This window comes from Neodiprion virginianus, chromosome 6 (genome assembly GCF_021901495.1).
Source record: "Neodiprion virginianus isolate iyNeoVirg1 chromosome 6, iyNeoVirg1.1, whole genome shotgun sequence".
Classification (NCBI taxonomy): Eukaryota; Metazoa; Arthropoda; class Insecta; order Hymenoptera; family Diprionidae; genus Neodiprion; species Neodiprion virginianus.
This window is the reverse complement of record NC_060882.1, coordinates 19,156,407-19,177,579: the sequence shown is the minus strand read 5'-3', so window position 1 is coordinate 19,177,579 and position 21,173 is coordinate 19,156,407. Positions and strand designations below refer to the sequence as shown.

At 40.3% G+C, this 21,173-nt stretch overlaps 5 protein-coding genes across 8 annotated transcripts; 4 read left to right on the top strand and 1 right to left on the bottom strand.

The window, feature by feature from the left end:
* Positions 1-437: 437 nt before the first annotated feature.
* On the top strand, positions 438-2,532 carry LOC124307814 (twisted gastrulation protein homolog 1-like). The gene is made up of 3 exons (XM_046769909.1): positions 438-907; positions 976-1,179; positions 1,406-2,532. The coding sequence occupies exons 1-3, from the start codon at positions 700-702 to the stop codon at positions 1,744-1,746; spliced, it is 753 nt and encodes a 250-aa protein (XP_046625865.1). The 5' UTR covers positions 438-699; the 3' UTR covers positions 1,747-2,532.
* Positions 2,533-3,011: 479 nt separating this feature from the next.
* On the top strand, positions 3,012-4,144 carry LOC124307813 (protein trunk). Its single transcript, XM_046769908.1, is given in 2 exon segments — positions 3,012-3,458; positions 3,577-4,144. Coding segments are annotated over 2 exon segments (792 nt in total). The 5' UTR covers positions 3,012-3,157; the 3' UTR covers positions 4,068-4,144.
* An 849-nt stretch (positions 4,145-4,993) lies between these two features.
* Positions 4,994-8,804, top strand: LOC124307796 (DNA helicase MCM9-like). Of its 2 annotated transcripts, XM_046769882.1 has the most exons (11): positions 4,994-5,178; positions 5,457-5,598; positions 5,768-5,929; positions 6,143-6,268; positions 6,347-6,453; positions 6,572-6,788; positions 6,859-6,934; positions 7,186-7,723; positions 7,816-8,025; positions 8,317-8,483; positions 8,628-8,804. In XM_046769882.1, exons 1-11 carry the CDS (start codon positions 5,084-5,086, stop codon positions 8,678-8,680), a joined length of 1,893 nt encoding a protein of 630 aa, XP_046625838.1. In that variant the 5' UTR covers positions 4,994-5,083; the 3' UTR covers positions 8,681-8,804. The 2 variants fall into 2 exon arrangements, with proteins under 2 accessions (XP_046625838.1, XP_046625839.1); XM_046769883.1 differs by lacking the exon at positions 4,994-5,178 and having other exon boundaries at positions 5,586-5,664; positions 5,725-5,929.
* On the bottom strand, positions 5,641-19,800 carry LOC124307791 (uncharacterized). Of its 2 annotated transcripts, none has more exons than XM_046769867.1 (12): positions 18,234-19,800; positions 17,722-17,976; positions 17,425-17,633; positions 16,714-16,918; positions 16,370-16,640; positions 16,173-16,298; positions 14,320-14,531; positions 14,119-14,227; positions 13,743-13,924; positions 13,540-13,638; positions 13,296-13,468; positions 5,641-5,895 (listed from the first exon to the last, which is right to left on the bottom strand). In XM_046769867.1, the coding sequence occupies exons 1-12, from the start codon at positions 18,331-18,333 to the stop codon at positions 5,884-5,886; spliced, it is 1,953 nt and encodes a 650-aa protein (XP_046625823.1). In that variant the 5' UTR covers positions 18,334-19,800; the 3' UTR covers positions 5,641-5,883. The 2 variants fall into 2 exon arrangements, with proteins under 2 accessions (XP_046625823.1, XP_046625820.1); XM_046769864.1 differs by lacking the exon at positions 5,641-5,895 and adding an exon at positions 12,699-13,046.
* LOC124307785 (tetratricopeptide repeat protein 27) lies at positions 9,120-12,551 on the top strand. 2 transcript variants are annotated; one of them, XM_046769851.1, is made up of 8 exons: positions 9,121-9,345; positions 9,454-10,312; positions 10,532-10,598; positions 10,690-11,022; positions 11,163-11,336; positions 11,471-11,623; positions 11,699-11,860; positions 11,951-12,551. In XM_046769851.1, the coding sequence occupies exons 1-8, from the start codon at positions 9,273-9,275 to the stop codon at positions 12,542-12,544; spliced, it is 2,415 nt and encodes an 804-aa protein (XP_046625807.1). In that variant the 5' UTR covers positions 9,121-9,272; the 3' UTR covers positions 12,545-12,551. The 2 variants fall into 2 exon arrangements, with proteins under 2 accessions (XP_046625808.1, XP_046625807.1); XM_046769852.1 differs by lacking the exon at positions 10,690-11,022 and having other exon boundaries at positions 9,120-9,345.
* Positions 19,801-21,173: the final 1,373 nt, after the last annotated feature.

The following is a 21,173-nucleotide window of genomic DNA, read 5'->3' as shown; positions in this document are numbered from 1 at the left end:
GACGGCCTCGATATCAACTTATTGTCGTACTTACATCAAATTATCGAAACTATGCGATAAATGTAAAGTGCTTGCTACTGTAGAAAAAAAAAAATTAAAATCATTTAGCTGAAAAAAAATTAGTTTCCTCGAGTAAAATATTTTCTTCCCCGCCCACAATATTAAAAATTAGCCGTTGTTGATCCAAACAATCCTTATTTCCCTCCGTGCAGCGAAATATTTTTCTTTCGTGACATAAAACGAAGACATTTCTAACAAGTACCGTAGAATAACCAAATCTAGAAATTTCACTGTACGGCAGGCTAACAAATCGTTCGTTTCTCGTCTGAACCCTCATCCTGACCCCCACCCCGTCCTTACTTGGAGGAACAAGAGAACGACTTGCGAAGGTATAAGTAACCCAAACACAAATCAACTCACAGCCGATGAAGTAAAACTTGTCGTCGAAGAGGAGAGACACGCGGACGACATCCGCGCACGCATTATACATATAACGATACATATGCGTGTATACATAGGAATATCTGTGCGAGATAGTAAATATACAACGAAGGAAAGATAGAAGAAAAAAAGAAAGAGGGGGATATCAGGAAAAGCATGTGCATTTCACATACACAAAAGCGTGGGCGACGTTACAGCGAAGGGAGACAATAATTTGTACGGTATGTACAGTAACCGAATAATCAGCGAGCAGGAAAGATGTCGCGTAAACTAATTGCGCGTTTGACAGTTTGGCTAATGTTATTGGTATCAGCCACAAGTGCCTGTAATCAGGCAGTTTGCGGCAGCATAGTGAGCAAGTGTTTGTTGACCGAGAACTGCAAGTGCGACATGAAGACTTGCAGCTGTTGCAAGGAGTGCTTTTTCTGCCTGAGCTACCTCTACGACGAGTGCTGTTCGTGCGTCGGTAAGTTGAAGGGTACGTTCAAGCTTCCGTTCGTGAGATGAAAAACCGTCGTCTTATTTCCCCGAAAGATCTCTGCCCGAAACGGAACGCGACGACGCGGAATCCTCTCAGCGCAAAGTCCCACGTCGAGGAATTGGGCGAACCGGTTCCAGGACTCTTCCAAGCTCTAACCGTGGACCCCGATCCCCGGGAGAGGTGGAGGAGCTTTAGCTTTCCGGTCGACTTTGACGTCTCGGTCTTCGAAACGAGGCCTGAACTTATTTACCACCTCGGTAAGCAAAATCCACTTCCTGTCTCTCTCTTTCTTTTACCACGACAACTCCGCATGCCGCCATTTTACTTTTTATTTATTTACGATCACATCTCGCTATTCATTTTTCTATTACGACTTCTTTGCCATTACTTCGTTGTTTACTTTATTGTACTTTATCTCAGGCTGGCATTCTAGTTCCAATTCTCTCTCTTTCTCTCTCTGATTCTCTTCTCCACGTTATCCAGCCGCAGATTCCAGGCATCGTAGCACCCTCGCCAGTCGTCGAGACGCGACGATCGTGACGCTGAATTGCACGGTTGCTTACATAGCGCAATGCAGCTCCTGGAACAAGTGCCAGATAGCGTGCCAGAGCATGGGAGCAGCCAGTTACAGGTGGTTTCACAACGGATGCTGCGAGTGCGTAGGCGATACTTGTATAAACTACGGCATAAACGAGTCACGGTGCAGACTTTGTCCCTTGATGAATCGGGCGGCTGATTACGAGTACGACGATTACGGGCAGGAGGATGACGACGACGCCGAGGATAACCTGGAGGATCATCTTCTGGATGAGCTTAGGAATTAGAAACATCAATACCGCAGCCGTAATCTGCCGTCCCGGAGGCTCGCGCTTCACTAACGATCTGTGACATAGCCTCGAGGGTCTCTGGACTAGAAAATATTAGTTAGACCTCGAAATTTGACGGACTCTAGTTTTACACCTGTTTCACGGAATTGAAGAAAATTATCATCATAATTTCGTAAACAATATCTCTCAAGGTTTCTTGATAATTTTAAATATCATTAAGACGATGGTGCATCAACTGTACGCCATATCGGAAAACCGTTCCTATCGAAATTGTTATAAATTTTTAATTTTTCGAGGAAAAAAATAACGACTTTAACGCGTTCACACGCGTTTGACCTTCTTCTCGATTGTTTTATACGAATAATATTGTCTAGCGTATATTAATTACTGTGTATATGTATAGGTATAAGATATATGAATACAATTGCCTGGGTATAATTATATACACTGCGTAGAGTTACTTGATAGTTTTCAAACCTTTTAACGACTTATTAATTTGTATATTTTTAATCATTAACAATACACACACGTTTCTTCATACCACATTAGAAATTTATCTATTACGCTACATTGATAAACAAATATTATAACATTATCCCTTCGTAAGGTTTATTTAATTAGCGATACCTGAAATGACCCAACTTTTTTCTCAAACTGTACGATATTATAATATGCACCTATGGTTATACTAGCAATGTACTCGCGCGTTTATCTGTATGTTACAACGCAACGCCTCATAAAGACGTTCAGAATATAGACGTTTGGGATGGTAAAAAAAATATAGTGAAGATAAAAAAAAATAACATTATTTGTTTTTTAAATCACCGTTTTCATTACCATATAAGTTGTTAATTATCCTTGCTCGTTGTCATCTATTGATTAATCTGTATTCCGAATAAACCGACCCTATTTGAAGTTTTGATAATCGGCATAATTAGAAGAATAATCGACGGACAGCAGAGGTAAGAAAGCGGTTGGAAATCTTTGTATATTCTATTGTCTAACTCCAATTTCCAAGTTTTTCAACCATATCTTAGGTGTACTTGGGTTAATTGAGGTGCAGTACACAAAGCGATTAGCAAACCTTTTGCGACTTTGTAGAACCGACGAAATGGACCCTCTGTACCCTCTCCCTTTTACCTTACAGCCAAATCAGGGGCGGGAAGAAAGGGAAAAATTCCAGGCTCAAATAAGTCGTGAACCTTTAAGGTCGGGTCATTCAACGATTACCTGCCAAACGACCAACGCCACACGGTCTATGGACGTCTGATAAACTGTGTCGAAGTAGAGTTATAAGAAACCGTAGATAGAAGAAAAGCGAAAATTGTGCTTCGAAGACAAGTGACGATGGAAACTTGCCGGTGAACAGTTAGATTCAGAATCGAAGGATAGATTATTGCCAAGTGCGATGGGCTTTAGGGTGGAAATTGTGTTGGCGCCTTTGTTGTGTTTGCATCATACGCGTTTCGCCGTATTCGGAGCACCGATCAAACGCGATCGAATCCAGGTATCGAACGATAGAAGAAGCGCTGATTTTGGACCAAGTGCAGACCCCACAGATCCTGAACACTGTCGTACCATCCCGGAGAACGTCCTGAGCACTGTTCTGGGGTCGGCGTTCAATGCTAGATACATGTCCATCATTGATCCCAGAGAAATCAGCGTTCGGTCGGAGCCGATAGTGTCCGAAGTCGTGAAACGCGGGATAAGTAAGGCTCCGATATAACTTCGCACATAATTAACGATTCGACCGTGTCAGTTTTTACGGCTGCTATTTTCTCTTCGATAATCTTCGAGAATTAATTTTCCAAATATTTATCATTCCAGATGAAATACCGTCGTTTTTTGTCGACGAAGAGTACAACTCTGCATTTAGTAACGACCCGGCTTGGGAACTCGAGTTTTCTAACATGAAATACGAAAGGGAGTCACCAACGGGCAACGCGAATACAGAGGAAAACGCGTCGGAGGGTGAAAAGCGGAAAGTCAGACATGCACAGAAAAGTACACCGTGTCAGTGCAACTCTAAGATCGAGTAGATCGATCTCGGTCACGACTATTTTCCAAGATTTTTGCGAACTGTGGAATGCGAGAAGACCAACTGCTGGTACGGTTTTTACACCCGCAAGCCAAAGTCTTTCACCGTGAAAATATCGCACCGCTGCACCGGCGTCTGCATTCCCTCACCGACTATGAACGTCGCCTTTGCGCCAACGAATATCGACGATTCCAGCTCGCCTAATGAAATGAGGGAGTTATGGGTCTGGGAGGAACGGGCAGTCAACTTCTGCTGCGAATGCGTCGTTGCCGAACCCTGATTTCATCACTATGTCGAAAACAACCTGTGTTCTCACGTGACTTCGCGATGTTTCGATTTTGTTAGGCAAATCTTTTGTGCTGCGTACACAATCATATAAGTACGCGTTTATAATTATGTAAATGATACACATAAAGGCTATTGAGGAAATTCTGGTTCATTATTCTGAAATATTAGTTAGTCACACACCCTACTACAGAGAAAGACGAAAGAACAGACAGATGAAAACAAAATCAGATCAAGAAACTTCATCAATTAAGCTTCATACGATGGAGTGTAACTTCCAATCAGCTCTACTGATCCTTGTTAACTTTTGCACGGAATTGTACAATACAACACAGAAACGTGAATTTTCCATGTTGTAACTGAACACAGCAGAACGATTGGTTCGGAAATATGTATTTTAAAATCTGTTTAAAAGTTACCCATGAATGTAACTTTTTGGACAAGTCCATAAATTCGACATGAACAAAAATACACGCATATACCTACATTCGAAGCCACATTTCATGACATAAAGTATAAAGTAAAACGTCTTAGAAATATTAAGAAATAATGCATACTTGTGCTTTGCTGTGAAAAATCTGCACATCGGTATCAGCAAACTGCCACACTTTCACACGCCACCTGCCTTCTAGAACTCCTCGACCGATTCTTGTTTCTTGTTTCTCGTCTAATTGCGAATCTCAGATCTGTCTCCAACAATTGTGAGTATTGGCCATTGTTCTTCGTTAATTTGCGAATTAATGGAGCAATCTAGTCAGCAACTTTGTTCCACACAAGTTTTTTCAACTGTTTTCCACCCTTTTGACCTGCTGCACACTTCACCGATCGTCAACTTTTGGCGATCGCTTCGATCTGAAGTTCGTGCGTTTAGCTGCTGGCGCCTCTTGCGGATCCCGACTCAACTCGGCCTTTTTCATCGTTCATGGTGTTTACATCCTTGCATGTACGAACTGTGATCGAACAATTCAAATGCTTCCAAGACAATTTGAAATAACTCTGTAAGGAGTCGAAATGCTTGAGAAATACTTTTTAAAGCATCACGAAGATGATTTGATGAAGATACTTGAAGCCGTTAACGAAAATCAACATTATTCGATACACGTGAAGTACGGTGCATTGTTGACCATTCTTGCAGTACATTTTGCACAGCTAGCACTACAATTAAATCAAATGCCATTCGAATTTTTTTTTTATTCAAGCTAATACGTAAATAACAAATTTTGAATAACTTTAATTCGACTGGCGATTATTGCTGTGTCAATGACCTTAACCTATAAGTCTAGAGATAATTTGGTTTCTGCGGCGTACGCATATACATACTCACATCACTGTGATTCTTCACAGTAATTCAATCGTGGCCATCTAATACACCTGTGTTTTTTAGTTTTCTATCCCTGGTTGAAACAGATCAACAACTCGCCACTAAACTTTTACACAACCCTCGAGAATATTTGCCGCTCTGCGATAAATCCGCTATAACAGCGCAGGAAAAATTATTTAACCCTGGACTGACAGTAAAACAGAAGGTATAAAAACCGTTTATTCGATGTCTTAATACCAACTGAGGATACATTTTTATACTGTTTAATCACTTTAATTAAAGATGAATAATGAAAGGTATTGATACAAATATTTTATATCATTTATCTATGTAAATAAAACTTGATTGTAATACAGATGCAACTAAAATTGCAGATTCATACACGAATAACATCTTTTCCAATAAAAGTAAACCAAAGTCCAATTGGGGAGTTGATTTCCACCTCGGGAATCGCTGTGCGAATATCGCAGCCTACTGTATTAAAAGTCTGTCAGAGGTACACCTGTCGTAAATGTAAACACGTTACCATTGTAGAGGTAAATAATTCTGCTGCTCATTATATTAATTCCTCTATTAAATTTTCTTAATGTCCATTTTATATTTTATAGTGATTCTATAGCATTCAATCGATAAACACTCTTTGTCTCGCTTATCGTTGATTACTTTGTAGCATTCGATCAAAATAATCTACAATGGTGAGACTATGACAACGTGAGACATAGAGTTAATTTTGCCTTGATTTTGAACAGTTAGAATGGGAAAGAAGGAAATTCAAGGAGACCAAAGAATGCGATGCATGTCACTCAAGAAGCATCTTTACAGATCCAACTTTGCAACAGAACGATTGTTCAGATTACCAAGAAGTGAAAATTCAGGTAAATTTACATATTGTGGATAGATATACTAATCACATTTAGTATGAACTTTACTAATTCGATTGTTGCCATGCTTAGGAGAAATGTCAGATTGACACAAGGGCTTCATACGCTAGCGGAACTCGGATAATTCTTTTGGATGACTTAGTTGATAAATGTAGACCCGGAGATCACGTTGATATATGGTAATTTGTGGAATCGATTCACGTTTCAAAACTCGGTTAACAATCTGTGTTTCTGAATAGCGAATACCTTGTTTTTCAACGCTCTCGCACTATTTCCAACATTAAACTATTATTTTAGTGGAATAGTGATAAGACAATGGGGCTCGTTAACACCAGGTCAACGAGCTGAAGCAAGCACTGTGATTATGGCAAACAGCGTTACTGTCTCCAGTAAAATGAACGAGGCTCAATTCTCCACCAATGAAGCGAAAGAGATATTTGCCAGGTATTGGGAAGCTCACAAAGCGCAACCTTTGGTCGGTAGAGATATCATACTTGGCTCACTTTGCCCTCAGGTATAAAATGAATCTACACCCTCACATGATCTAAGCATTTTAATTACAGAGACTACGTTTATTTTCCCAGATCTATGGTATGTACAATGTCAAAAAGGCACTTGCAGTTGTGCTTGCTGGTGGAGTATCAAAGTCTCAAGATTCTGGTAAGGTTATATGAAATATTTTCCAATACCACTTTTACCAGCCAGGCTAATAAGTCTGATGATAATGAAAATATTTTTATCAAAAAATTCAGTAGACAAATTATCGCGTTATTGGTTCAATAAAAACTACCAAATCACGAAGAAAATTACGTTTGCATGACATGACTCTATTAAACACCAATGAGCGCATCATTTTCAATAACAATTTGCCATGTAAAAAAAAGAATGTCACGATAATATTACAAAATTAGGTACACGAATCAGAGGTGAACCACACCTGTTATTGATTGGCGATCCCGGAACCAGCAAATCACAGCTTCTCCGCACCGCAGCTAGATTAGCCTTGCGTTCTGTGTTAACAACTGGTATCGGTTCAACTGCAGCTGGCCTAACAGCTGCTGCGATCAAGGATGAGGGAGGTTGGCAGTTGGAAGGTGGAGCATTAGTATTAGCTGACGGTGGAGTATGTTGCATTGATGAATTTTCTTCAATGCGTTCACACGATCAAGGAGCAATCCACGAAGCGATGGAACAGCAAACAATATCAGTAGCTAAAGCAGGGCTAGTAAGCACGCTGAATTCTCGCTGTACGGTAATTGCGGCGACTAATCCTATCGGAGGACACTGCATTGATGGAAAACAAGTTGTAACATCTTTAGGAGATGCTCTCCTAACCCGATTTGATTTGATCTTGGTTCTAAGAGATAATCGGAATGTAGAATGGGACGAGATGATAGCAACTCATATTTTGAAAACAGCTCAGGAATCGTCAGAAAAAAAAATTACCATGTAAGATCGGTTTGCTTCTACAGGGTTGTGTGTGTATGATCTTATTAGAAGTGTGACTTGTCTTCAAAGGTGACAATTGTGTATGATTTTAGTGGCCCGGAAAAACAGCTGAATATTTTGGAAACGGGTACCTTGTGGACAGAAGAAACGGTGAGGGACTATTTCGCTTTGGTACATACACTCAAACCTGTGATAAGTCCAGAGGCGTCAGAAGTAATTAGAGCCACTTATCGATACCACAGGTTGAATCCAGAAAGAAGAGCAGAAAGAACAACTGTACGACTCTTAGAAAGCCTTGTTAGGTAACTAATCTAAGCTTTTTGTTAGAATTTTAACTGTTAATAATTACAACACACACATAAGTTTTGCCATTACATCCTGAAATATTGATAAATAATAAAGATCTACTACGCATAATGATGGTCACTAAGCCAGCCCTCCGTCACCTTGCACAAGCTACTCACTTATGGAGACATATCCGAAAGGCTATAGCGGGACTAATTATCATTATAATAATAATTATTATTATCATTATCATCATCATCATCATCACCGTAATGATTGGACTATCAAGTAATTCTAATGTACAATAGGTTAGCCGAGGGTCATGCTCGTCTGATGTACCGTACGCAAGTAGAATTAATGGATGCTTTGGTAGCTGCACAATTGGTGGGAACCGGTCCTATGAATTCTACTTATAGCTCAACTGTTACTGGTCATCGTTTTCCTGCAGATCCAATGGCCGATTATCGCAAAGAAGGTAACGAGATAGACAAAGTTCACTAGGTCAAGGAATTAACTTCGTATTTTGGTTTACGGTGTACAACCTTGTTCAGATTTTGTTCACGTAGACACCGTACACTTACCTGTTATACGCTGTGCTACAGGTGATTTATATTTTTAGGGATTGATATCCTCGACAAGCTCAACTTGGGACATCTGAGTGTTCAACTGTGATGAATATTTTCAACGGTTAATTAGATGAACATGCATTTGATAAATAATAAAAGAACTGTTAATTATTAATGTTAATTACAGTACAAATGCGAGTTAAAGAAATCCACAAAGCTGTATTCCTAATTCTTGTTGTGTTTTTTTTTTTTTACATTAAAAGTACTAGAGAAATATATTTTTGCTATAATTTATGACATTCAAGATGTTCAACTACAGGTGTTTTTTGATTTCCCGTATGTTTGTAAATGTTAACTAAAATCATTATACCATTGGCTGATTCTATGAAACAAACCGAACTAACTAATAATCTCTAATAATTTGTCAACCAAATGATCGTCAATCCTTCCGAGAATTCACCACGCCATTTGTGCGTGGACTTGCGACACCGCGACCTTGTGAACATGGTTAGATTTTCCGTATAGCGTACTACACTCTATTGCGTATCGTATAATTCGTGGTTAACGACAACACTACCGTATCGATTTGTTGCCACTTGTCCGGTAATATTTGTTGCACGGGTATTTAGTAGCAGAAAAACATATGCGTACTCCTTGATGACTTGTGACAAGCGTGTTTTCTAAGTTCGAACGTAAATATGGAGAAAATGCATACTGAAGACCTGAAAAATTCTGAGGTAAAACTCATCACGAATTTTTTGGATGACTCAGGTAAGGTTAACGTCTGTTCTGCGTATGTAAATTTGTGCGCAAGAAAATATCACATGTTCCCAAAAAAGCAAACACAAATTTCTTACACTCAAATTGAATATATTTCAGCCCCGCAGGCATTACCCAGTATTGAAGAATTCCACATGGGACATTATGAACAAATCTTGAATAATAAATTCTGTTCATCTTATCTCAAGAAGTTTGTCAATAATAATAATCTCGCAAAAACCCTACTTGACGCTGTGAACGATGATCCTAACTGCACGTTTCAGTTATTATCTGTTGGGATAGCTTCGCTGTTGTTTTTTGTCCAAACTAATTTCACTGGCCCAGAAAATACGTTGGACATTGATTGGTTATTGGGCAAACGTGAGGAGGCATTGGAGTTTTTGCACCTCGAAGATGAATGCAATGAAAATGTGAAGAAGCCTGAGCTGTTGTATCTATCGAAAATATTGTTTTCTAATGAAACATTACAAAATCATCACAGAACTGCTGCTTGGTGGTTATTCAGAGCCAATTTACTGCATCAAATTGTTCTCGAAGAAGCTTCTGCAACTTTATTCAAAGAAACTGAGGATTTAGTAGAAAAAATTTCTGCTGATGATATTTTGAGTGATGAGTACCTTAGGACGTTGTTCCATGTCGAGGCTGTGCAGTTTTATTTGTATCATAGAAGGATACAGAACATGGAAAAACACGTGGAAATTGCTCAGCATTCGGCAAAACTAAACATGCAGTTAGTCGGCATGCTCGGTAAACGCACCAAGTACCAACAAGATGAGAAAGCTCAGTTAATGTTGAAAGTTTCCACGGACAAAGACAATTTCCCGTACAGAAAGTGTCAAGATTTGCCCACTGCTCTTGAACTAAAAGATGACTTGCGATTGGAACGAGTAGAATATTCTGAAGCTGCAGAAATTATTGAACTGGGTGCCTTGGAAGAAGCAGTTGTTTTAGCAAAATAGTATGTATGGTAAATATTTAAATTTCACCTCATTACCAGAAGTTGGTTATAGAATTGTTGTGGGAAAATGCGTCGACATCTATGCAAATATTTAACTTCATAAGTTTAATTCCATTAATTAATCGTACACTACTATTCGTTGAATTGAAAATTTTCGTACATACATCAGTAATAAATTATACCAGGAAATTAATATCATTTAATTTTTATTTTTTGCAGTTTTCAGATTCAAAAATCCCAACCGAAAGACAAACTTGCTGACGAAGAGGTTGTACCATACCTAATTGTGAGAATTGATGTTTATGAATTGATTTAGGAATCCAGTCTTGATTTCAATTTATTTTACAGATAATTTAATTATGTGACATTTGTATCAGAATGTTATAGAGAATTCGAGTAACTGGCCATTAAGAATGTCATCTTTGTGTCAGCGTTGTATATTGGAATCGAATCACAAAAGAACCGTTGAAAGATCTATGTCACAGACAGAGTATCTGATTGAGCAATTGAATTCTTCAAAGCCATTAGTCTCCCATCGTATGGATATATTTTTCGCCAGTGGCATGAAACCTGTCTGGGAAGTTAGACAAACCTTGGCTGATCTGATGCTTAATCTAGGCATGGTCAAGAGCGCTCTTGAGCTGTACTTGCAACTCCGACTCTGGGAAAGCGTAATTGTGTGCTACACTATATTAGAATTGAGACACAAGGTGCGCAAATTTCTGTAAAATCAATTTTTTTAATCTCCAACTGATTGAGATCAAGTACCACGCGACATTTACTCAGAACTATCAACATCTACTCATGACTAGCTATGGTATTGTGATATCATTTCATCTAACTCTTTCAGGCTGCAGAAATAATTCAACAAGAAATCGATAAGAAGCCAACAGTAAAACTTTGGTGTCTCTTAGGTGATTCAACGCAGGATACAAAATGTTATGAAACTGCATGGAAATTATCTGGTGAAAAGAGCAGCCGTGCCCAAAGGCACTGGGGCCTGCATTATTATTCAAAACAAAATGTAAGTTTACTGAGATAGCGCTAATCAAATTTTTATCTCATGTATCAAAGATCGTATCTAATGCAATTGGTTTTAATCAATCTTGAAGACAAATTCAAACATTCAGTGTAACAATGAATTTACAATTCTTACAGTACACAGAGGCAGTACCGCATTTGAAATTGTCTGTGGAATTGAATAATATTCAAGAGAATATATGGATTAGGCTTGGATTTGCTGCATTGCAAATTGAAGATTGGAAATTGGCGGCTAATGCATACCGTCATTATTGTGCTCTAGAGCAAATGGTCAGTACATCTATCGGCAAAATGAATGCAATATTGGTGAAACTTGTTTATTCAATCATTCTTTTTACTTACTAGAATTTCGAGGCGTGGAACAACTTGGCGAAGGCATATATCAAGCTCGGAGACAAACCCCGAGCTTGGCGATCCCTTCAAGATGCGGTCAAATGCAACTTCGATAGGTGGGAAGTGTGGGACAATCTAATGGTAGTTAGTATTGACTTGGGTCATTTCTCGGAGGTAAGAAGAATTGAGGCTTTTCGGGCGCGAACAGTAATGATAAAAAAAATTCAGTCAAATCGTACGAAAAATTTGATTCTCCTTTTGTAGGTGATTCGGTGTTACCACCGTATTCTCGAACTGAAAGCTCATCACACTGACGTACAAATTTTGAAAATTCTTACCAAGGCAATTATCACGGATATAACAGATGCCGATGGTAATCCTGCTAGTAGACTACTCCAGAAAGCCTTGGAACTATTTGGACATTTGACTGCGGCAGTGCCGAATAATGCCTCGATTTGGCAGATGTACGCCGAGCTGACGGCGACAAAGAATACGGAAATGGATTATCAGAAAGCGGCTCAATACTTGCAGAGAGCGCATCGTACCGCTGTTGCCAATCCGAAATGGTTCAAGGAGGTAGAAGCGACGAAAGACGTGCTTAATTTATGCGCCGATTTGGCAGAGTCATACTTGAAGTGTGCAGAATCTGGATCACCGCTACAAAGAAGAGCGATGCTGGGTAGCGCGAAATTGTCCCTACAAGGCGTCGTGAGGAAAGTCAAGGATCAGGATTGGATTGGCCAAAAGGACATCGACGAATCATTGGCAAATATCGAAGCATACTTGACCAAAATCTTGGATGAGTTGAGAAAAATAAATGTTGATTCCAATTATGTTTCGCAGAATATAGTTCTTTAGAAAATAATCGACTTTTATTTCCGGCGTCTATTCATTTACTTGACTGTTATCAAATACTGAAACTTGAATTAAGCTTAATCGTTTACGGGACAACGTGCAGGATACACTTTACGAAAATGATTCCATGATACTCTCACATAAGCCACTTGTGATAATTGAAATTCCTCTACACTACCAAGTAGCTGCCGTGTCAGGTATACTTTGGCACCAGAAATTCAAAGCTGCTGACTAGAACTAAATGGGATGTCGGACAAAATCAGTTTGATATAATTTTGCAGTATTTTATTAATGACGTTTACTTCTTACTATTTTGTGAGATTGTAAAAAAAATTCTATTGAGGAAATAGGAAAGGCTCAAATTTTCCTTTTTTTTTAGTCTGAATGTATATATATATATTTAAGAATTGGTGAGAATCCAGTCGGCGTATTTTGCAACGCTTACATACGCAGACGGTGAATTTGAATTAATTTCGCAATCCGATCCGTACGACAGGATGCCAACCTGAAACGACGATAACGTTGACGCGTAATGTTACGTATGATGTTACATATACGTGCCTGAAGGTAGAATTACGAAAATGCTGTGTTCAATGATTGTACGTATTAATATCTGCATCGCTATAGGTGTATGAAATCGCGATCGAGAATCGCACCGAATTGATTCGAACAGATTACATACTCGAGTTTCAACCGGATGCTTTAATTCGAACAAAAGATAATTTACTTCAATGTCAATAGGTATAATAATTACCAGAGTATAAGTGTCCCCGTATTTCAATACCAGGGGGCTTCCGCTGAAACCGGAACAGGGTTCTTTCGCACTTCCGGCACATAGTTCGACGGAAAAACCACGATTCATGAACGTTGAACAATCTTGTTTCGGCAAAATTTTTGTTTCCAACCATTGTTGTTGAGTTGGTTTTTCTGTGGGTGTAAAAAAAAATATTCACCGCAAAGACGCGCTTCGTTATTTATTCAAAGCTTGTTATACGCACCTTTCTGACTTGATATTTTACCCCAGCCAACTAATACCGGCATCTTGCCTACCAAATTGTAGTTTTCGCTTTCCAAGAGACAAATTGACTGCACAGTGACTAACGTCGGTAAACCAAATTATACAAAATTGTACGTTATTATATCTTGATGGAAATAAGGGGATCAAAGGTATTAATCATTTTCACTTGCGTGGAATACCTACCGGTAAAGTCAATTGGCGTTTGAAGACGGATCAATGCTATATTATTTTCAAAAGTCTCGAATCTAAAGTCCGGATGCTTGACGACATAGGAAATGTTATACTCTTGAGTCGGCAGTCCACAAAACAGCGAATTACAATCCGGGTTATCGGCCTCGTCGAATTCTCCCAACAGTACAGTTTGACTGAAATAATTAGACGCACATCTCAACATAAATAGCTCAACAATCTATTTTTTTCGGCAAATTCTCAAGTTCACTCGAAGCCTCTGAATCAATTAAATGATCTGTATGAATATGCCGACAGTTTGAAGAAAAAAAAATTCAAACATAACTTCCCACCACATAATTTATAAAGAATATTAATCTGTCAAGCTTACAGTTTGTAGCTATTGGAAGTAGCCAGCGCGCAAGTACCAGTTGTAAGAACAGTCCTTTCGTTCACAATCACACCGCTGCAAGGATATTTCGTGCGTCCGTTGTCTACGTCTGTGATTGAATCAGAAGATAAATTTTCAGTTTTTGAGAAAATTATTATTTGGACTGTTTCGTAACTGTGACAAAGAGAGTATTATCTTTACTTATGAAACCGATTCTTGCTACGAAAGGAAACGTTCCCAGAGTCTCCATGTTGCTTCGAATCAAACTCTTTCCGCAGCCTGTATTTTTATTGAAGGGCAGACCGTCTCCCCGGAATCCCAATGCCGTCGACGTCGGTGTTGGCTGACTCGTTAACACGTCGCAGCAGACTTTCGGGTGAGATCCTACATAGCCACAAACAAGGTGCCGAAACCTACGGTATAAAATTATATATTTTAATGAAGTTTACCCCGATACACGAGGTATAGTCGATTCAACGGTTACCTGTGAACCGGAAGTGCTCTCCGATTCATTAGGGACAAGATTTCTGGGCACTGATCAACCGTCGCGCACTTTTTTTTATCCGCGCAAAACAACGTATTTTCCAATTCCAATCCGTTGTTTGGATACTGCGAAAAAATTGGTTCTGCACCGAGGATCACTATGCAAAAATAAAATAACACAAACAAGGTACGATCCATCTGTGAAAATATTTGTCTGCGGAATTTCGTGAAATTTTTACAAACGAAGTGACAACTGCACAAAAACAAATTTAAAAAGTTTGATATCAATGATTTATTTCACCATTTCACACGAGTGGCCTAATGTTTATAACAACTTGGATGGAAATTATTGCCTCTATTCGAACAGCTTCAATTTAATTATGCATCTGGTGCGACTAGTTACATCACGTTGGAGTAAAATTCAGGACTGCGTTTCGATCGCGAGTAGATGGGATAGCATACGCGTCTAGCTTTTCAAACCCATCGTTCGGCAAGAATGATTTCTGGATAATTTCGCTTTTCGTGATCACCTTGGGCACAAACCTGGTGTTATTCTCCTTTCCGGCGGAAATGGGAACGTCATCGTCAGAAATAAAAATCTGCAATTAATAGGGGGGAAAAAAAATCTCGGCCGTCTATCCAGGTCGGCTTGGAACTACCGCCACGCGATATTCACGAGCGGATATATCTCAATGTGACGTTTGAAGTGTACCAAAAACGTGTATGCGGAGTGTAATCTGCGACGTTTTGTTGTTCGTTGCTATTATTTTCAACCATCGTATCATGAACATCCGATGTCGTAACACTCACGGTTACATTACATGCTATGTGGGAAACTTTCGCAAAATGTTGAAAATGCGTCGGGCATTGCATAGGGAACAGTCAAGGTCGAGTGACACAAGAGCGAGATATATAGTTGGCGCGAATTAAAATTGTAGACTTTTTAAATATGTTTATTGAACAGCAGTGTCTGTGCAGAATATTATTTTCTAGGGAACGTGCTAATTTGCGTGGAAAATAAAAGTTATCACTTGATAGGTGAAAGGTGAAATTCAGGGTGACTGCCGTAAGACTGGTAAACAACGCAAACAATATTCGTACATAAGCCTATAATACATAAATTTATATGCGAGCATATAAACATTAATCGCCTGTTTATGACTAGACGTGTATGTATCGTGCATCAATAAACAAACATGCGCGTTCATACTTGGACAGATAAGTTGAATAAAACTGTAGATAGACTGTCGTATCTGTGTACCGATACCAATCGAACATAGGTATACGTAGTCACTTGACGCTGATTTTATCTCGTACAGTCACGCGATAAGTGGCCAAAGATCACGCAAAACACTCTAATGATCCGACGTTCAATAACGCGCTATGTTTGATAAAGGGACGCTCGGTTTCCGAATCTCTTATTCGATTATTTCGCCGTGCAAGTGTAAAGGGAAGACGAGGCGTCGGAAACCCGTTTGTCGGTCCACTCGATGGCCACTTCGACGATTCCGGTACCCTTGAAAAAATCGACGGCGACGATATTGGCGCTGTCCTGAAACTGGGTGTTGTACCATTTCGTCACGTTCACGTTAACGTCATCCGCCATTTGGCGCAGTCCTCCGAGTCGATCGAGCAAGATGTCCCAGGTGTTTGGAGTCAACTCCGCCATGGCTGATCTTGGGTTTACCGCACTGGAGCTAGAGAAGCAGAGATCGAGTTGAGGAGCGAGGTGGACGCAAAGGATCGAATAAGGTCACTTCGTACCTACCTCAGCGCGGCCGACTCGATTCCGCTCAGATATGTGTAAAGATCGGATATGGTTCTGACATCGCCCCACTGTTGGGTGACACAGGGCCAAATTGAGTCGTACAAAGGAACGACGCTACTCTCGTCGTAGCCGATAATCAGCCGCTTTCCGGAAGCCCAAATGGTCTCGAGCGACGTCGACCATCCGTAACTCTTCGGCAAAAGGTAGTCGGCAAATTGTTCTTCGAGATAATCTACCAGCTTTGCGTGTATCGTCAAGTCGGTACCGAAACCTTGAACCGAAGGAAAAACGGTAGCTTCGTGACGGGAAAGTTTCTGTTATTTCGAAGGTTCTTTTTCACTCACCGACAGGAAATTCTTGTACGTCAAATATTACGATTTCCTCGGTATTGTCGAGGAACGTTTTAACGTCATCGATCACTTCCTGCATCTCGACAACCTTGAACAGTCCGTGATTAACCCACCAGACCGGATCTGAGGAGCTGTAATATCCCGCCCTGATGTCAAGGTACCGAACCCCATATATGAGTTGCGCCAAGATATCCTCGTCCTGGAAAATCAAGTTTCATTCGATTGTTGCAAAGGTGTTTCTTGGCTAGGAGTGATTTTTACTGCGGTTAACTGTCTGAAAAAAGCAATCCGCCAAATTATATATACCTATATTTCATGTAAAATGAAATTCATGAGGCACGAAGACATCGTGGATTACATTTCATCGGTGTTTTGCACAGACTGACTGATATTACGGTACTTTTTCCCAAAAATTCGTTCTCCGCTATTGCGACAAGTGCGAGAAAATATTTCTCAACTGGTTTCTTAAGTATACCGTCAACAGCTTTTAAACCTGTAAAGGAGTTATGCTGATGTTCCGAACGTTTCCGCTTTGAGCACGTAAAGTGTGAAGTCTCGCAAATGCAACGTTGTACGCGGTCTCTACCTTCAGCAATCCGGTTTGGTCATTTATGTACCTAACAGTTACGCGACACTGTGGCTTTTACAGTTGCACAGTGGTCTATGAGGCCAAAGAAGTTTATTATTAAACAGTTCACTTGTCACCTGACAGATGATGTATTTGGACACTATATTTTCGGAGGTTGGTTCTTCGACAATCGAGTATGAGCCTGAATTGTGAGTGCCCGGTAGAAAAAGGTCGCGGAATCTCTTCGAGCCCAAAGCTTCCTTCCGGTCGGCCATCCAGTTTGGTCGAGTCTCCAAGCAGTTGGTCTTCATTATCGAATCGTCGCGTAGCCAAGCGACGTGGTATCCTGTCGCAGACACAGACATTCAAAGACGCGCTTGAGAATTGAATTGACGAAGGCTCGGTGCTCGCAGTAGTAAAATGAGAAATCCCACCTAGGCATTGTCTCTCAAACGTCAGACTGGAGCTTGGTACGAATTCGGCATCAATTCCGGTCTGCCTGATGCCGCTGGAAGCGGTTGGCTGGAAGCTGTAAATTGGCGTAGAATTGGTCGAAGGCTCCTCCGTGTAGAGAGCGATTGTATCTCCGGACCGGAAACAGCTGTGACTCCAGTAGACCTCGATCTCTCGAATTTCGCTGGTCGAGAGTATCGGCGATATGATCAGGCCTACGTGCGAGGCCTCGAACTCTGCAAAATTAGCACTAAATTCCGTTTCATTTGACTATTTTCGCGACCAACGACACCAGTCCACATATTTCCTGCTGTGCGTTAATGGCAATAAGTGGTAGCGAGCAATGAAACTTTAACCGTGCACGTTAAAGCGGCGATTCTGAGACCAGAATAAACCGGTTAACTTCACCGGATGTGTTTCAAGTCTTTCTTCATCGTTGCAAGTAGCATCTGGTGAGTGCGACGGTGTGCTTTCGTCTGAATGCGGTACTCACCTTGCTCATTGGTGGCTGTCTCGGTGTCCCTCTTCGTCGGAGAGGAAGTACCACTGGCCAGAATGGCAGCAACTCCGAAAATCACGGCTACCGCATTCATCCTGCTTGATCGGATTGGATCTGGCTACTCACCTTGTCCGCGTATTTATCGTATTAGCTTATCGGTCTACTCTAGGCATGTGGCGTTAATTGGGTGGAAAAATGTTGTCCTGTTGTTGAAAACACGATCAACGTACGCGTCGTTGATTCCCATTAATTAACTGGGATGCCACGTTCGATAATTCTACAACTAATCGGCAAATCGTTAGGCTGACCATCGGAGCGCTGATCGTATCACTCGTGTAACACCTGTGGTTTGTTTTATCGCGATTTGTCCGGTAAACACGGCTTTCTCTTAACGTGAGGCAGTGTGAGTAGAATCGTGCAACTTGCGAAAACGCAAATTTTTATTCCCGGTACCATATGGTGTATGTGAAGTTGTCCTCTTACGAAACGCAACAATTATTTGACTGATCACAGCGTGCCTGATACGGATACATCATCAATTCATGAGTTTCTGTGGGTGGAGCCTCGACGAATACGTCACGCGCCCAAAAAATAGCCACACAACATATGCAAATGACGTTTTTAGCGTTGACGAATCATCGCCGGATGAATATAAACAGATTGTTTCATTGCATCGGCGTGCCCACGTAGAGTAGGACTTGAACCTCGAGAGTTCAACGTCATTTCTCGTTGTTGTTAGTCCATTAAAAGATCGCGCCGTAATTCAAATCATAAAAAATTCCTGTCAATTTCCATAACAACAGATTCACAAGCAACGATAATACGGTCACACCTGTGGCTATACAGACGGAACATTGAGCGCAACGTGTTTGTTATCTTTACCCGTTTCACACCATACCGCGCGTCATATTTCCGTCCTTGGGGTGTAACACAAATGCTCTGTTCTTCGCAAAATATATCAGGCTCAGTTACACGACCAGATACTAGTACTAGATACCAGATTGACCCGTCGTACGGATCAACTCCGATTATTTTGCAGTACAAAGTATCAAGTCGAGAGTTTCGTGACACAATTTCAAGCGCTTTAGGAGTTACGACAATCTTCCGATTCCAATATTATACTACACTTCCCGCGATCCGTTCAATGTCTCCTAAAACTTGACTAAAACCACCTGGTCCAAGGTCGCGAATCGATGACAACTGTCAAACAAGCTCCAAGGGTTGTGCGAACGATAAGCAACCGTATTGCGGTGACGCCTAGAAGTTGCGATGAAGCGTTCACGTGTATGAAAAATGCGACTTTTACAAGGTCGGTTTGATATCGAAGCACCGAACCACCCGCGAACTGGTCATTGGTCGAAGCACCCCTTCAAGGGCGAAACCTGATACAGCCTTCGAGGATCATGCGCGTCTATGGTAGGCACTGCCATTCGGATTTGCCTCGATCGGCACAACCGACACCAAAGAAATAGCAACACGTGCGTGGTGATGCCAACGACACTATACTAACAATAAAATACGGTACGTTTCTCTCTCTAGCCAGCTTCGAGCTACTGCAGTGTACTACTACGTATGAATAATCATCAGACACGCTGCCACACATGCACAAATCCACATGCTGTATGTGAATTTCGTAATTGTATATAAATTGCGGGCAGGAAAGTAGCGTTGAGTGCAAACTGGATGAAGGACATGGTGGGGAGCTGGTAAAGCGATGCTTGTTTAACCCGTGTTTTTATAGAATCTTCACCGCCGGAAATTCTGCCTGAATTTTAAACTCTGATGATTCACTTTCTCCAATTTCGTACTGTATCCGACAAGTTGTAAAGTAAGGGTATGTAATGTGTATTTTTCTAAAATTTGCAAAGAATGGGGTGGGATATTTTCTAACGGTGAATTAGGACCGTAAATCACTGTTTTTGTTACTCTACTCGGAACTGCTTTAGTTCGCAGATTTTTACGTACTTTTTACCACAAATATCTTTGCCATGTATCGCGAAGCATTACCCGTGGAAAGTCATTATATTTTCCACAGAGAACCTGGAATAAAGCCACTCTGTTAAACGGGTTCGTGTCACAATTCACATCGAAATAAAATCGAGAACACTGATGCTGCGCGATGTAGAGATAATTAGTTATATAACAGCGGAGAGGGTTAAAAAAATTTCGTATCTTAGCGATAGCCTCTGATCTCATAGTCTGAGATTTTGCAACGATTTTATTGCAGAACGCTGTTTCTGACAACGATTATAATTCGGCAGGCTACGTAATTTTTTAAAGATGATTATTGATGCAAGTGCAAATATTTCAAGTTCACGACAAGTGCGTTCCAGAGCGATACGCTGCAGCTTCGATTAATTGTATTTTTCATGTACTGTATAATTATAAATTTTCATATCGACGTGTTGAAATGTGTGGAAGCTTTTCATGCACGGTGCATAACGATAAGAAGAAATTATTCTTATATTAAATGAACGAAAAACAATTAGAGAAAAGTCGTTGAGATTTGTTATCATTCAGTCGCGCTCAATCAAAGTCTCATAAAAATTAATGATAAAGTTTCGACAATTGTGCATTCGAAATACTTTCGCTCAATTTTTCTTTGGACTCGTAAATTATTAAGCAGTGGGCAGCACGCTTTACGAACCAACTTAATTTCAACTCTAAACGATAAACACTGTCTCAGAATTATTTAGACCATTGGGTTTGTCAAACACGCGCGTCACGCAAATAATATAAACTCTAAATGGATTCGGCAAGCCATTTATTTAAAAATATCGCTTAGACCAAGCTTATCGTCTCTGTTTTCGCAAACCAATTTCAGTCAATGAATGGGAATAAAATATATAGAGCGTGATGTTTGCTAGTAAACATTCTCGAAGCAAATAATTTCTCATAAGCATAAATGAGATACCGTAGTAAAAAAAGAAAGCG